The sequence below is a fragment of the Mauremys reevesii genome, unplaced genomic scaffold (genome assembly GCF_016161935.1).
Source record: "Mauremys reevesii isolate NIE-2019 unplaced genomic scaffold, ASM1616193v1 Contig44, whole genome shotgun sequence".
In the NCBI taxonomy this organism is placed as follows: domain Eukaryota; kingdom Metazoa; phylum Chordata; order Testudines; family Geoemydidae; genus Mauremys; species Mauremys reevesii.
Window position 1 is genome coordinate 391,784 of NW_024100856.1, and position 16,436 is coordinate 408,219.

The 16,436-nt window shown below is 49.1% G+C and overlaps 1 protein-coding gene across 1 annotated transcript; it reads right to left on the reverse strand.

Annotated features, from left to right (window-relative positions):
• Positions 1-184: 184 nt before the first annotated feature.
• LOC120394252 (killer cell lectin-like receptor subfamily F member 1) lies at positions 185-14,299 on the reverse strand. Its single transcript, XM_039518489.1, has 7 exons — positions 14,215-14,299; positions 12,333-12,425; positions 9,601-9,756; positions 9,556-9,563; positions 4,570-4,722; positions 3,742-3,854; positions 185-322 (listed from the first exon to the last, which is right to left on the reverse strand). Exons 1-7 carry the CDS (start codon positions 14,297-14,299, stop codon positions 199-201), a joined length of 732 nt encoding a protein of 243 aa, XP_039374423.1. The 3' UTR covers positions 185-198.
• Positions 14,300-16,436: the final 2,137 nt, after the last annotated feature.

Here is a 16,436-nt window from a genome sequence, read left to right on the forward strand (position 1 = left end):
TTGGGATGGGATCCACACAGTTACAACACGGTGACATTTCAGATTTAAATAGCTAAAACTGACATTTTAAATTAAAAAAAATCCCATGACTGAAATTTACCAGAATGGACCGTGAATTTGGTAGGGCCCTACCCATGAGACTAAACACAGGGTACTTCACGTTACAGATACACAAATGCGGATCCTCAGCCCCACTGTTTATATCACGGCAGCCTCTTTCTGGCAGATCCATTGAAGCTCAGCATCACACGTCTCAGACAGAACCTGGGTGCCTCTTATCCACCCGCAGCTGTTCCCAGCAGCAGAGCCTGAGACTGAGAAGCTGCAGAGTTAAAGAGAGTCAGTGTCACGGTGGGTCCCTGTAACAAGGAAAGGCCCATGGGTGAGTCTTTCGTCCCCTCACTCTAATGGGAAGCTTGGCTCTGGCGTTGTCCTTCCTCTCTGTAACTTTCCTGCAGAGCGTCAGTGGAGAAGACGTCCCAGGATGTGAGATGAGTCAGGATAGTGGCTCTCAACCTTTACAGGGGTCTGATTTGTCTTGCGTACCCCCAAGTTTCACCTCACTTAAAAACAACTTGCTTACAAAACCAGACATAAAAATACAAATGTTGTCACAGCCACTAGTACTGAAAAATGGCAGACTCATTTTTACCATATAATTATAAAATAAATCAATTGGAAATAAGTATTGTACTTACATGTCAGTGTAAACAAGTGATTGTATGAAATGTTAGTTTGTACTGGTGCTTTTTATGTAGCCTGTTGTAAAACTAGGCAAATCTCTAGATGAGTCGATGTGCCCCCTTGAAGGCTTGTGTGTACTCCCAGGGATACATGTACCCCTGGTTGAGAACCATTGAGTGAGGGGGTCTGTGGCAAGGAATAAACTAGGGTGAGTCTCATGGGGTTGGTGACCTGGTACTTGTTCATTGGAAATGCCACCTTGATCTCCCACATCTCGGCTTTCCTTTAAAAACAAAGGCCGATGGGTGAGAGGAAACTGGCACTGTGTGACCTGGGTAATGGGACGACTGCAGGGAGCCTGAGGACTTGTCTGGATGAACCGTTAGGGCTGGATTCACACAAGGGACTTAAGGGGCTAATAGCCACTTCAGGCACCTCTGTTCCAGAACCATGTCCCTCTGGGATTCACGAAACCCCGGCTCAGCGGTCACCAAACCCTGGAGGCTCCTGAACTCTCTCAGTGCCTCAAACTTCTGAGTAAAAGTTTACGAGGTGTCTGTGTGTCTGCAACTCTCCCTGGTAATGTTAAGCCCAGGGGTTTGGGCACTGAGCTGGAAAGGGAGACCCCAGCTCAAGTCCCCCCTGTAGCTGGGTAGGAGAAGGGGTTTGAACAGGGGTCTCCCATCTCTTAGGTGAAGCCTCTCACCACTGAGCTGGGGATAGTCTGAGGTGTGTGTGTGGGGGGGGTCACTGATTCTCTCCTGTTAACACTGTTCCAGCCTGGGGATAGAGCGATTGGAGCAGAGGGACTAAATGTCACCTCAGGGCATGATGCAGAGAGATGATTTCTAGCCCCCATCAGTGACGGCTGCTTGGAGCAGCTGGGCCTGGCACCCGCAAGGGGAGAGGCAATTCCTGATTTAGTCCCCAGTGGAGCACAGGATCTGCCCCAAGAGGTGAATGGAGCTGGACTGCCCGGTAACAGTGCCCACAGGGTAATGACATTTAGCCTCCCTGGAGGGGACATAATACCAAACCAGCCCACAACAGTCACATTTCACTTCACAAAGGGGAACCACACAAGCACGAGGACACTTCTTGGATGGAAATTGCACAGAGCTATTACCAGGATAAAATGCCTCCTAGCCGCATGGAGACTACTTAAAAACACCATCAGAGAGGCTCAGACTAAGGGCTTGTCTACACTTACAGCGCTGCAGTGGAGACACTCCCTACTCTGACCAGAGAGCTTCTCCCATCAGCGTAGATAATCCACCTCCCCAAGAGCGGTAGCTATGGCGACAGGAGAAGCGTTGCCGTCAGCATAGCTCTGTCTACACGGGGGGCGGGGGGGGGGAGGTCAGGATACCTGCGTTGCATGGGAGGGTGGATTTTTCACACCCTTGAGCAACACAGTTATACTGTTATAAGTCTGTAGTGTAGACCAGGGCTAAGTGAACATAAGAACTGTTATACTGAGTCAGACCAAAGGTCCATCTAGCCCAGTGTCCTGTCTACTGACAGTGGCCAATGGAAGAGAGTGAACCTAACAGGTAATGATTTAGTGATCTCTCCCCTGCCATCCATCTCCACCCTCTGACAAACAGGCTATGGACACCATTCCTTACCCACCCTGGCTAATAGTCATTAATGGACTTAACCTCCATGAATTTATCCAGTTCTCTTTTAAACCCTATTAAGGTCCTATCCTTCACAACCTCCTCAAGCAAGGAGTTCCACAAGTTGACTGTGTGCTGGGTGAAGAACTTCCTTTCATTTGTTTTAAACCTGCTGCCCATTAATTTCATTTGGTGGCTCCTAGTTCTTATATTATGGGAACAAGTAAATAACTTTTCCTTATTCACTTTCTCTATCGCACTCGTGATTTTATAGACCTCTATCATATCCCCCCTTAGTCTCCTCTTTTTCAAGCTGAAGAGTCCTAGCCTCTTTAACCTCTCCTCGTATGGGACCAGTTCCAAACCCCTAATCATTTTAGTTGCCCTTCTCTGAACCGTTTCTAGTGCCGGAATATCTTTTTTGAGATGAGGAGACCACATCTGTACGTAGTATTCAAGAAGTGTGTACCCCAAATAAAAAAAGACAGTTGGAGGACCAAACAAATGCCACCCTGGCTAAACAGCAGAGTAATGAGGCCATTAGAGGCAAAAAGGCATCCTTTAAAATCTGGGAGTCAAATCCTAATGAGGAAAATAGGAAGGAGTCAAATTCCAGCAAGTGACTTGTAAAGTATAAGGAGGCAGGTCAAGGAAGAGTTTGAGAAGCAACTTCCTAAAGATGTCAAGTATCAGAGGGGGAGCCGTGTTAGTCTGGTTCTGTAAAAGCAGCAAAGAATCCTGTGGCACCTTATAGACTAACAGACGTTTTGCAGCATGAGCTTTCGTGGGTGAATACCCACTTCTTCGGATGCAATTAGTGGAAATTTCCAGGGGCAGGTATATATAAGCAAGCAAGAAGCAAGCTAGAGATAAGGAGGTTAGATCAATCAGGGAGGATGAGGCCCTGTTCTAGCATCTTTCCTAAAGATGCAAAACCAAAAAACCAAAAAATTTAAGTACATTAGAAGTAGGAAAATATAAGGTCCCGCACCAAAGGCTTTTAAGCAAAGTAAGCTGTCACGGGATAAGAGAGAAGGTCCTCTCATGGATCGGTAACTGGTTAAAAGATAGAAAACAAAGAACAGGAATAAATGCTCAGTTTTCACAATGGAAAGAGGAAAATAGCTGCGTCCCCTAAGGATAAGTACAGTTATATCCATATGCAAGTGCTTCTACCACTACAGCTTATGCCAGCTCCCCTGATCAGCATAAGCTACACTGCAATAAGCACAGGTACATTGGTATAACTGCAGCTACACTAGGGCCTTTACTGGCACACCTATGTTAGGAAAAATACCCTTAACTGACATAGTTTCGCTGGTAACATTTTTCAGTGTAGACCAGGCCTTAAACCGACGTAGGACGTTTAACATCAGCAAGTTATACAATGGGAGCTTTTCCCAAACATCTCAAACAGTAAACGTCAGGCAGCACTCACCGCACTGGATCTAACGGGGAACCATCCACCCAGGTCCATTTCCCCCCCGGGAGTGTCCCTTTAAGGCCAATCCAGACGTAGTTGGCATCTTGTACAACATCCTGTATGAAATCCTGTGAGGTGCAAAGCAGAGCAGGTTGTGGGGGGTGAATATCCTGTAACATGCTTGAATTCCCTTAGCGATTCCGTTAAATGCCTGCTCTTAGCTTCCGTGGCTCTGCCCATAACACCAGCAGGAGAACCCACCAGCACCTGAGCTAGTTCACCCTCTCCCCTGGGCGGGCAGGGTCCCAGTGCAGGGAAATGTGGCTCTCTCTATGCAGGCGTGGTAACGCCAGCACCAGTCCTTGGTGTCACGGGGTGAGCTGGCCCTTTAAGGGAGTCCTGGGTTCAGCCTCACCTGTGACTAGGTGCCCCTGGACTGGGAGGTTCAGGTGAGGGAAGCAGGTGACCAGGAGCCAGGCCTGGTGGGGCTGCGAGGGCAGCCAGTCAAGGCAGGGTGAGATTTGATGGAGTAGGGGGGTTGTGTGAGTAGCTCTGTGCAGAACGGCTCTCCTGAGCTCTCAGACAGGGGGCCTGGGAGTGAAACACCTGCAGGCACCAGCTGGGAAATCTTGGGTGGGAAAGCTGAGGGGTTCTTGTTCTGAACAGTATGTTAATCAGCCAGATGCCCTGAAGGGGAGAAAACACCCCAGTATGGAGTTTGGTTAACGGGGAGAAAAGGAGAAATGACGTCAGGGGGGTAGAGTCAGGCTACACTGGGATTGTAACTAGTGACACACACGTCTCTCTCCAGCTGGAGTTTGATGAGCCTGTATTTTATGTTACCATCTCCTCCTGGTTCTGGATCACGAGCATGCGAGAGCTCTTCCCCGAGCAGTCATCACGGCTCCCAGTCCAGTCTTTTCGCTCTTTAGACAGCCAGTAGCACTTGTCCCCATGCAGCAGCCAGTCCCTGGGGCAGAGTTTGCACCCGGAGCCCTCTGGAGGGGGAGATGGGAACAGAGACGTCATTAATTCTGAAAATTCAAATGATGGCTGGGTGAAAATGCTTGTTCAAAGTTGTTTTTTAATGGAAAATTGCATTTTGACCAAAAGGCAAGTTTTTATTTTGATTGCCATTTTTCATTTTTTGATGGGGGGAGTGGACTTATAATGGAAATACTGGTTTTGAGGAGGGGAGCGAGGATTTCATTCAGTTTTGGAGGGGAAATAAACATTTACTCTTAACATTTTCCTCCATTGGAAAAGAGGGGGAGAACTTTTACTTTTCTGCTTCCTTCAAAGAACATCAAACTGTCATTTATTTTCATCTTTTTCATGAACTAGGTTTACAATGTATCAGCTCTAGTTCTAGACATTGCTGGATTCCCCTACAGTTGTGGAAAAAGTAGGGCTGTCGATTAATCACAGTTAACACATGCGACTAACTCAAAAAAATAAACTGCTATTAAAAAAATTAATCGCGATTAATCGCACTGTTAAACAATAGAATACCAACTGAAATTTATTAAATATTTTTGGATGTTTTTCTACATTTCTATTACAACACTGACTGCAAAGTGTACAGTGCTCACTTTACATTATTATTTTTATTACAAATATTTGCACTGTAAAATGATAAAAGAAATAGTATTTTTCAGTTCACCTCGTACAAGTACTGTAGTGCAATCTCTATTGTGAAAGTGTAACTTACAAATATAGATTTGTTACATAACTGCAATCAAAACCAAAACAATGTAAAACTTTCAAGTGTACAAGTCCATTCAGTCTTACTTCTTGTTCAGCCAATTGCTAAGACAAACAAGTTTGTTTACATTTATGGGAGCTACTGCTGACTGCTTCTTATTTACAATGTCACCTAAAAGTCAGAACAGGTGTTCACCTGGTACTTTTGTAGCTGGTGTTGCAAGGTATTTACGTGCCAGATATGCTATGCCCCTTCATGCTTCGGCCACCATTCCAGAGGACACGCGGCCATGCTGATAATACTCATTAATTAAATTTGTGACTGAACTCCTTGGGGGAGAATTGTATGTCTCCTTTTCTGTTTTACCCACTTTCTGCCATATATTTCATGTTATAGGAGTCTTGGATGATGACTCAGCATATGTTTGTTTTAAGAACACTTTCACAGCAGCTTTGACAAAATGCAAAGAAGGTACCAATGTGAGATTTCTAAGGGTAGATACAGCACTCAACCCAAGGTTTAAGAATCTGAAGTATCTTCCAAAATCTGATCAGGACGGGGTGTGGCCCATGCTTTCAGATGTCTTAAAAGAGTAACACTCTGATGTGGAAACTACAGAACCTGAACCACCAAAAAAGAAAATCAGCTTTATGCTGGTGGCATCTGACTCAGATGATGAAAATGAACATGTGTCAGTCTGCTCTGTTTTGGATTGTTATCGAGCAGAACCCATCATCAGCATGGACGCCTGTCCCCTGGAATGGTGGTTGAAGCATAAAGGGACATATGAATCTTTAGCACATCTGGTACGTAAATATCTTGTGATGCCGGCTACAACAGTGCCATGCGAATGTTCTCACTTTCAGGTGACATTGTGAACAAGAAGCAGGCAGCAGTATCGCCTGCAAATTAAAACCAAACTTGTTTGTCTAAGCGATTGGCTGAAGTAGGACTGTGTGGGCTTGTAGGCGCTAAAGTTTTATGTTGTTTTATTTCTGAATGCAGTTATATTTTGTACATAATTCTACATTTGTAAATTCAACTTTCATGATAAAGAGATTGCACTACAGTACTTGTATTAGGTGAATTGAAAAATATTATTTCTTCTGTTTTTTACAGTGCAAATATTTGTAATCAAAAATATAAGGTGAGCACTGTACACTTTGTATTCTGTTGTAATTTAAATCAATATATTTGAAAATGTAGAAAACATCCAAAATATTTAAATAAATGATATTCTGTTATTGTTTAACCATGCAATTAATCTCAATTAATATTTTAACCATTTGACAGTCCTAGTAAAAAGCCATCAGATTCAATGTACTAGCAAGGGCTTTTCTCAGGGTCAGCACTCAAGCAGCCCGGCACGCTGGAGGCCAGAACAGCAAGGTGCTGGCAGAGCTGGGAGGCCAGAGAGGAGAGAATTCACTCAAAGTCTTTACACAGAGTTGCTCTCTTAGGTATGTCTACACTACGAAATTAGGTCGATTTTATAGAAGTCGATTTTTGGAAGAGATTTAATACAGTCGATTGTGTGCATCCTCACTAAGCACATTAAGTCAGCAGAGTGTGGGGCTAGCGTCGACTTTTGGAGCGGTGCACTGTGGGTAGCTATCCCACAGTCTCCACTGCCAAACAGGAAATTAAATTCAAAAGTTCCTGGGGCTTTTCCTGTGTACCTGACTAGTGCATCTGAGTTGAAAGTGCTGTCCAGAGCGGTCACAATGGAACACTCTGGGATAGCTTGTGGAGGCCAATACCGTTGAATTGCATCCATACTCCCCCAAATTTGCTAAATTTAGCACTAATCCCCTCGTTGGGGAGGAGTATAGAAATCAATTTTAAGAGCCCTTTAAGTTGACAAAAATGGCTTCGTTGTATGGATGGGTGCAGGTTTAAATTGACCTAATGCTGCTAAATTTGACCTAAACTCGTAATGTAGACCAGGGCTTATTAAAAATCTGCTCTGACTCAGTCACAAGTTCTGGGCTCGATGCAGGAATCACTGGCTGGGAGGAATCTCTGGCTTGGTGCATTCAAATGTAGTTCCTTGAGGTTTGATTGTGTGAGCTTATAAAAGCTGAACAGAGACAGACTCAGTCTGTGCCCCAGTGGGAGACCTCAAGGGAAACTCAGTGTTGAAACAAATAATAGGGGCGACTAAGGCAGAACTGAACCCAGAGACCCAACCTGGCAGCTGGGGGTGCTGTATCTCTGCTGGTGTCACGATTCAGCTGAGTGTTAAAGCAAGGTTCCATTATGCTCATTACAAATCCTATGGATCTTCTTTAATGGTGGAGGTCTGAGTCGGTTCAAATTACAGTTTGGGGGACTACAATTTGCCTCCTGCAAATGCCCTGGGAAATTCCAATAGGAGAGTGGATTCTGCTTCAACCATTCCCCTAAGAGATCGTCTGCCAGTGTTGTGTGCTGCTGAACAGCTGTTGAGTTTCACCCCAGAGGTGGCTGCATGTCAGTAGTGGGGGAAATGATTCCCATAAGTACTATGTGGTTTGTAAAGCACTTTGGGATCCCGCCTCTCGAGCAGTTGTATTATTTATTACACTATTGTTAAGATTGTCTGTGCTCTAGCAATGGGAATTATTCTGCCCACTAGATGTCACTGCTGCTCCTCTGCACGAAGGGCTGAGACTTGTTTATTGTGCTTAGACTGTTCACTCCCTGGGGAAGGGATTGTCTTTTGGGGATGTTTTTTTTATGGCAGCTGGCACAAGGGGTCCTCGATCCCCGAGGCAGGACTGCAATACAAAGAAATACAGTAGAGCTGAGAGGTTCCTGCCCTGGATCGGGTTTGGGGTTGGGCTAGGGACGCTGCACACTAGGGTGACCAGACAGCAAGTGTGAAAAATCGGGACAGGGGTGGGGGGTAATAGGAGACTATATAAGAAAAAGTCCCAAAAATCAGGACTGTCCCTATAAAATCGGGACATCTGGTCACCCTACTGCACACACATAGTAAGACAATCTCTGCCACAAAGAGCTCCCAGCCTAGACACCTGATGTGAAACAGGTGGAGATAAAGAGGACGACGGCAACAAGGAAAGAGAGAGACAAGCTGGGTAATTCCTGTTCCTGAACTAACTTCTGTTGGTGGAAGATACAAACGTGGAGCTCCACAGAGCTCTTCTTCCGGGCTGGGGGAGGAAATCAGAGGAAACCCGAAGAAGAGCTCTGTGGAGCTCCAAAGTTTGTACCTTTCACCATCAGAAGTTAGCCCATGGTCTTGTCTCGCTAACTTTCTGGGACCAACCCGGCCACAACACCACTGCAGCCAACAAGGGAGAGTAACCCAGCCATATTGGTACAGACAAAGGCAGCCACAGCATGTGTCTTGCACCCACCCACTGCGATGGATCAAGTGAAAAAAGACAGAGGCCCTTGGGGTGTATAGCACATCATGACACCCAAAGCATTCAAGCATATTAAAAGGTCATCCCGTTCCGCCCCCCCATCAACTTAAACATCACCCTGCTGGCTGAACATTGTTCTCCTGCCATAGTTATGAGCAGAATTGATTGAAAATTTTCTGTCCACTTTTCTTGACCCAAAAAATTGCCTTTTTCTTTCAGAATGAAAATCACCGCAGAAAATGTTTCAGTTGAAATTTTCCAGTTTTTGGTTAAAATAAACGTGTTCCCCTGGAAACTGTAAATTTCCTCCTACATTTAGCCTCCTTTTCACTGCCCAAGTGGCAGTGTTGCCAACTCTCACATTTAATCACAAGTTTAATTATATTTGGTGTTTTTTCCTTTGAGCCCCAGCTCTTGGAGTCAGGGGATTGTGAGAATTTCACTTTTTTTAAAAAAAGAAAAGTTTGAAAATGTGACTTTAGTGCAACCTAGAAGCTCAGAAACCAGAAAGTGAGTAAGAGAAAAAAAAACCCAACTGCAAAAGTATTATTTTTCTAAAATCTTATGATTTTTGAGTGCCTGACTAATGGTTTTTGAGCAGCAGGGGATGGCAATGCCAGAGTGGTGTAAATAAAGGGACCTTGGTGCGAATGAGAATCTAGCCCATGGTATTTCTAGCTGACAGTGTCCCTTTAACACGGTGACTGGGTTTTCAGTCACAGGGAGTCTGCAAACTCTTCCAGGGAGAGTGACTCCTGGTTCTGGGACAGTAGGAGTCGGGGTTACCTGCCAAGCTGCCATTATGGGGTTCACACAGAATTGATTTCAAGCGAGACCGGAAATCCTCCAGGCAGGAGCTGCATTCAGTGCTGCTGATGATTCTGGCACCATCATTCTCTGATGCGTTTGTAGCTCCTCTGGTCTGTCCTTCACACGAGACGTGCAACTGGGAAACTTCAAAACATCATCACAGTCACTTCTAAGGCAACTATGTAGGGATTAAAAACCAGCCTGCAGAGGGTGTAAAAATCAAGGTTCCATCACAGCTAGGCCAGGGGCAGAGAGAGAGAAACTCATTCACTACACCTGTAAACAGGGTCTGATGAGCTCTCCCCTGATATCTAGTGATGAGCTGGGGGAAGGTCTCAGGAGCAGAATGTATTTGCATAGACACGCCTACTCTGGCTAGGCATTCAGCAGACAGACCCGCTTTGTCAAAGTGATCAATTTTGGCTGGTGATAGGTTACAAATTGAATGCAGGGTAATGAAATGTTGTTCTACTGATTGTGCAGGTCAAGGGCAGCAGAACTGTGCTTTGCCTGACCTGATTGAGGGGGTCACCCTAACCTGAACCTCACTTTGCTAAGCACGGGGTAGGGATGCCAACTCTCATTAAGGATTGGTGTATGGGTAAAATAGAGTTATGATTGTCTGTGGTGTCTGCCAGTAGTGTTAAGCTATGTCTCCACAGTAGTTAAATATCTGTGGTTGGTTGGTGTTAGTTGCCTTGGGTTTGAGCTGCAGGATTTTAGAATTGTAATGTACGTATGTAGGCTTAGGCTGGAAACTGGGTGCCGGGAGTCTGCTAGTGTGGGGAGAGTCCTAGACCCTAGGTTCTAACCTAAACCCAAATGTTTACACAGCAATTTTACAGACCCACAGCCTGAGTCAGCTGCTCCAGGCCAGCTGTAGGTGTTTAATTGTAGTGTAGACGCATCCTCCCTTCTCCAGTGTTTAAAGAGAGCTGACTGGACTCAACTGAGAGTCCTTGTTTCTGTTCAGTGGTTCCTAGAGCTGAGATCACTGCTGAGCGGGTCTAGGGGCTGATTCTTAGACGTCAGGCGGCAGTGAGCGACAAGCAGCGACAGTGAGGGGGGAGCCCATGTGACTGCACCTCTAAACTCTGGATCTTCACTGACTAAGGACGGCAGCTGTGAGTGGGGTGCAGTGGAGGGAGCAGGGAGTGGCATGTTTGTTCATCTGACTTTCACATTGGAAGGTGGGAAACTGAGGCAAAGGACACTGCCCAGCGTACAGGGGGGTGGGTATTTGGACTTACCAATCGTGGGGGGGAGGGGGTGTTTTCCCAAATTAATGCTGGGTTCCCTTTAACTAAAAGTTTTTGTTTGTTGTACACATGGGAAGTTTTGTATGTTAGAAGCACCCAAGGATATTTAGTTTTCCTAGATTACTGGCTGGGGGCTCAAGCCAGTTCTGATTTGTGTTGTTAAGAGGAACCCCTAGATGTTGAACTTGGCCCTTGTTGCTGGTGACACCACCTGGCAGAGGGGTTACACATAGGCTGGGTGTGTCACACACGCCGGGGAAGTGTAACAGTGACGCTGTCCCAGTCAGCTCACACAAATGTCATGTACTAAGCTCCTAACTGCACCTGCTGGGATAACATCTGACCCGCGGGGTGGCGATTAAGTGTCACACATGGACTGGACTCAGAGCTGGACTCACAGCGGGGTTGTGAAAGGAGGGGGGAATTCATGGTGCTTAGCTGAACTCTGAGCCCCTTGGAGCAGGGATTGTCTCGTGGTATGTTTGTGCAGCCCCGATCTCGCCTGAGCCTCTGGGTGCTGCTGCACTGGGGTGGGGGCCTGGACCCAATGTGGCAGCATTTCTCTGTTTGTAACGTGGTAACTTTGGAACGCTGCATCCGACCCATCCTGCCATTCCAGGACTGTTCTAGGCACTGATGGGCAGAATCCAGCTGATTCTGGTGCAAATCGGAACCCCAGGAAAGTCGGATTCAGGGGAAAATCAGGCTTCCTAGGCTACCCGGTGCTGCCAGCAGAAAGTCTCTCTGGCATCCCCTGCACAGATCACAGAGAGCAGCTTAACTTGCTGCGTGTGGACGCTGTCTGTAGCCTGACCTCTAACAGAAATACAAGCCTGCCAGGCACAGTTAGTAGGGGGGAAGCGGAGTGGGGATGAGAGGGATGAGGCAGTGGTGGGGGGAAGCAGACACTTGTAGTGGAGATGGGGTTGCAGGGGAAGGTTGCCACCTGTGCGGTACAAATACCCAGGGTGATCCTGAGCCCATAACGCTGCACAGCTGGCAGCGTGCACTGAGCACCCAGGCAGATCTCCCAGGACAGCGACCTCAACAAAGGGGCAATCCTGGGAAAACCTGGCCAGGCGGCAAACCTAGGGGGGGAAAGTGGGGACCTGGAGATGGGGAGGCAGAAGTGGGGGGACATCTAGACCCTGCCATGGGGGAGATACAATGTGTGAATCTGGTGTGGGGGGAGGGAGGAATGGGAGAGACGTGCAGAACCCCTGGCATGGGGGGAGGGGTACACAGCGTGCCTGGCAAATGGGGGGAGAATGGGGGACAATGAACCCCTGGGATGAGGGAGGGGGATGGGTTGCAGGGAGTCCCTGCAATGGGGGATGAGGGGGCTGCCAGGAGCCGCTGGTCGGTGCAGTGAGCTCGACATAAGCTACGAAGTGTGCGACCCTCTAGTACAAATAACGTCCGTGAGCCTGTTAAATGCCTCAGTGGCCTTGAGTTACTCACCCCAAACAGCCAGCGCTACCACCGCTCCCAGCAGGACGAGGCCCCCGGCCAGCCCTAGGGCCACCCAGATCCAGCGCGGGTACCGAGGGGAACCTGGAAGAGTTGTGTTTGGTAACACACCATCAGCCCCAGCGGGAGGGACAGTAACACACCCGGGGATGGGCCCCCCTCTGGGGCCAGCGCAGCCCCCACCGGGGGTCGTTCTCCCCCTCAGCCCCAGCGGAGCATCCTCCGGGCAGTGCCCCCAGAATGCAGCATTGGAAAGTTGAAGAACAGTTTAATACCCACGAGGACGGGAATGAGCTAGAGCAGCACAAGGCACCTTTCTAACCGGATCCTCCCCAGCACTTGCACCAGTGTCACTGTGTTGTTTCTAAACTGATAGTTGCCGTGGTACCAAACCTGGGGCCGATCAGCCCTCGCTCAGAGACCCCCGGAACTGCAGCTCTAAGGGTACCTGCCTGCCCTGCAGCTGGGAGGTGGCAGAGTGTGTCTGGCTACCTGGGCTGGGAGACACGTGTCCAGCCCCTGTGTAGACCTATCCCAGGTGTCTCTCTAGCCTCCCCCTCCTGCCACTGCCCATCCAGAGAGATACCTGCAGTGACCACCTGATGGCGCTGTGCCACACTTCCTCCCCTGCCCCCTACAGATCTCCTTCCCCTGCAGACTGGAAACTCACCATGCCCCTTGCTGGGGAACTTCTCCAATATTTGCCTAAAAATTCCCTGTTTCCAAGCATGTAATAATTTCCTGAGCAATTATTCCTGCCCAGGAGCTTGTAAGTTAGGATATTTGCAGGAAGTGAGCACAAAAGGGGCCCAAACGCAGCTCAAAATTCAAACAAATCTCTGGGAAGATCCGTTACAGTATTTCCCCAGTCCTCGCTGGCAAAGGAAGGAAAGAATAACGTCTGGGACCACTGACGTTCACATTAAATTGGTGCAACATTGTCTGGCTACCTCGTCCTTATGGAAAATGTGGCATCAGTCTTCATTTAGACTAAGATCCTAGGCTGCGGGAACCCCCTGAATGATGATGCACATTCAGATTTCATAATAAGGCTACAGGGCATTTTCCATTGTCTATCACAGCAGTGTCAACGTATCCCATTGTTTGCATTCAATGTCCGCTGAAAATACACTTACTGGTGGTCAGTCACGCACCGCACCGGTGGATTTATCGGAGCCCTAACATTTACTGGGCGCTTTGTCGGTTTGATACTTTCCTGCTGTGCAATGCTGAAGAAAATGCCAGACGTCAATGGTGCTACTCACAGTAGGAAATCCTACACCCACGAGTAAGTATTAGCCAGATCAAGCCCTTAGCAGCGACACTGGAAATACAGGGAGTATCTTCACTCACTCTCTGCTGCAGGGAGTTGTGCTTCACTCTGTGGGTCATCCACATGCCCCGAGACGCTTTCCCTCATCCCCTCGCTGACATGCGGCGTGTAAAGGCCCAGGCTGGGACTGTCAGAGCCGTCCAGTGGAGTTGGGCGCCAACTCCCAGTAAATTTCAGCTCCTGTGGGTCTACACTACGGGGGGCGGGGGGTGTCGAACTAAGGTACACGACTTCAGCTACGCAAATAGCTACCTTAGTTTGACTGACTTACCCGTCCAGACGCCGCGGGACCGAACTTCGCAGCTCCAAGGTCGACTCCGCCACCGCCGTTTGCAGTGGTGGAGTACCGGAGTCGAACGGAGCGCTTCCGGAGTTCGAACTATCGCGTCTAAATTAGACGCGATAGTTAGTCCGAAAAGTCGAACTCACCACGTCGACCCAGCAGGTAAGTGTAGACCTACCCACTGTGAAGCCCCAGCCGCACCCTGTAATCGCTGTGTTGTGAAAGTGGACGCCCCGGGAGGATGCTCAGTCACTTACCTTGGGGCCCAGCTCCCGGAGGGCGGCCTGGTTGTCTCTGCTTCATCCGGAGGTTTAATACCGTGTAGCCCTCTTCATCCTCCATTGGCCAAGCGCGGCCCTGGTTTGATTTCCCAGCAGGTGCTCAGAGAGGGGAAGGAGCCCCCCCACCCCATTAACTGGCCCTCAGACTCGGTCTGTGCAGCTCAGGGCTCCCACCAGCACTGACCGTTCTTCAAGGGAAACCACACAGGAAATGCAGGTACCAAGCGCATGTGTGCTCTGAGCTACATCTCTCCTCCAACCTCCCCTGGACTGTGCTGGAGACCTGCACTGGTTGGACAGAACAGCTCTGAATACAAGCGGGTCAGGGCCCCCGGCTGGCTTTGCTGAACCGGGTGTCAAACTGATGCAAGTTCGCCCTGAGTCCGCACTTGCGGGCTCCTAAATGGTTTCCACAGAGATGTCCTTGGGTACCGATTCCACACCTCCCAGCCCAGCCCCCAGAAGCAGTGCATTCTGGGAAACACAGCAGCCCCACCAGGGCATTGAGGGGCAGCAGTGGTGGGGGGGTGTATGGACCTGTATAAATCATTGGCCACGGCGTGTTTTGTGTCCCCGGCTGTGCTGATCTGCAGAGGATGTGGGTCTGTTACAGCCCCACGTACAGCCCCTGGCTCTCTTGTTCACACTGTAGAGAGGCTCACGCTTTTAGCTCTGAAGCGGCTTGGTTCAGTTCCTGCTGGTGCTTGTTGTGCTCACACGGATGCGTTTCCAATCCTCTAATCATCCTCCTGTGTCCTCTTTCACCCCTCTCCAATTTATCAGCATCCTTCCTGGATTGTGGGCACCAGAACTGGACACAGGATCCCAGCAGCGATCATACCAGGGCCAAATCCAGAGGCAAAATAACCTCCTGGCTCCTTCTCCAGATTCCCCTGTTTCTACGTCCCAGGATCTCACTGGCTCTGTTTGGCTGCAGCTCGTGTTCATCTGATCATCCACCATGACCCCAAAAGTTCTCTGTCCTACAGCGCTCATGGGCTTTGTGCTCAGCGTGTCCTGTAGCACGTGTGAGGGCAGAGGGCTGGTATGTGTGTTAGTGGCACCCTGAGGCAGGGCTCAAAGAGGGCAGAGTTAAGGTTGTTTTGCGGGGTGTGGATTTTCCCTCTGAGTGTTTATACATCAGTGACCTACAATCCAGCAGGTCAATGGAAAGGTTTTGGAATTAGCACAGGTGGTTCGAAACTAGGGAGGATTGCAGCCAGCCAGAGAGCTCGCTGGAAATTGATTGTAGCCACTTCAGCAAACAAGTGTGCATGAGCCTGACCCACGGCCTCTCACAGGAAATTGTCTTTGGTCAAGAAGCATCAGGGGGGTTGTTCACACCATCGGCATCCTCTGATCCTGTGGGCTAGCTCAGATCGGCGCTTCCTGTCCATGCTGGGTGCTGCCATTTGCTGCTCTCACCTCCCACTCCCCGGGCTCTGCCTGTGTCCCAAAGACCAGCCGCACCCACTGCTGAGATGGGCGGGGCTGCAGGGGATGGGGGTGGGGAGGGGCGAAGGGTAACGACAGGAAGACGCCAGACCAGTGTTGTGTAGCATGAAAGGGCAGGTCATGAAACCCCAGACTGAGGCTGGGCCCCGGGGGAGGACCGGTAGCAGCAGAGCAAAGGGCGGTGATGGGAGCTGGCCCAGCGAATGGGGTTTGAAGAGGGATCTGAAGGTGGATTGAGAGGCTCCTTTGAGCCCCGGGAGAGAGAGGCCAATCCAGACACTGGGGGCTCCATGAACAAAACCCTGTAGGCTCAAGGGGGAGAAGATGAAGACCCAAGGAGGAAGGAGGTGGTGGAGTGGGGTCAGGAGGGACCTTCCCCTGGGCACAGGTTATCCTAGAACTGTGGGTGTCTTGCTCCTTCCTCTGGTGCTGGCCAGTGTCACAGACAGGAGAGTGGGTAGAGGGACCCCCAGTCTGGCAAGCTCTGTGATCCTGGGAGTGCAGCCCAAGAACTGGAACGGGGGCAGGGCTAGGGATGGAGATGTGGGCAGGGGCAGGGCTGTGCAGCATCATCAAGTGAGAACGAGCAGCATGATCCACTCCTGCCTTGAACCTTGTACAATCAGTTACCCAATGGGTGGAGAGACTGATGGATTTACAAAGATAAATTCAATGAGAGAGAGAGAGAGAGAGAGAGAGAGCACCTGGCCTTGGGGTTACAGCACCAGGCTGGGTCTTGGCAG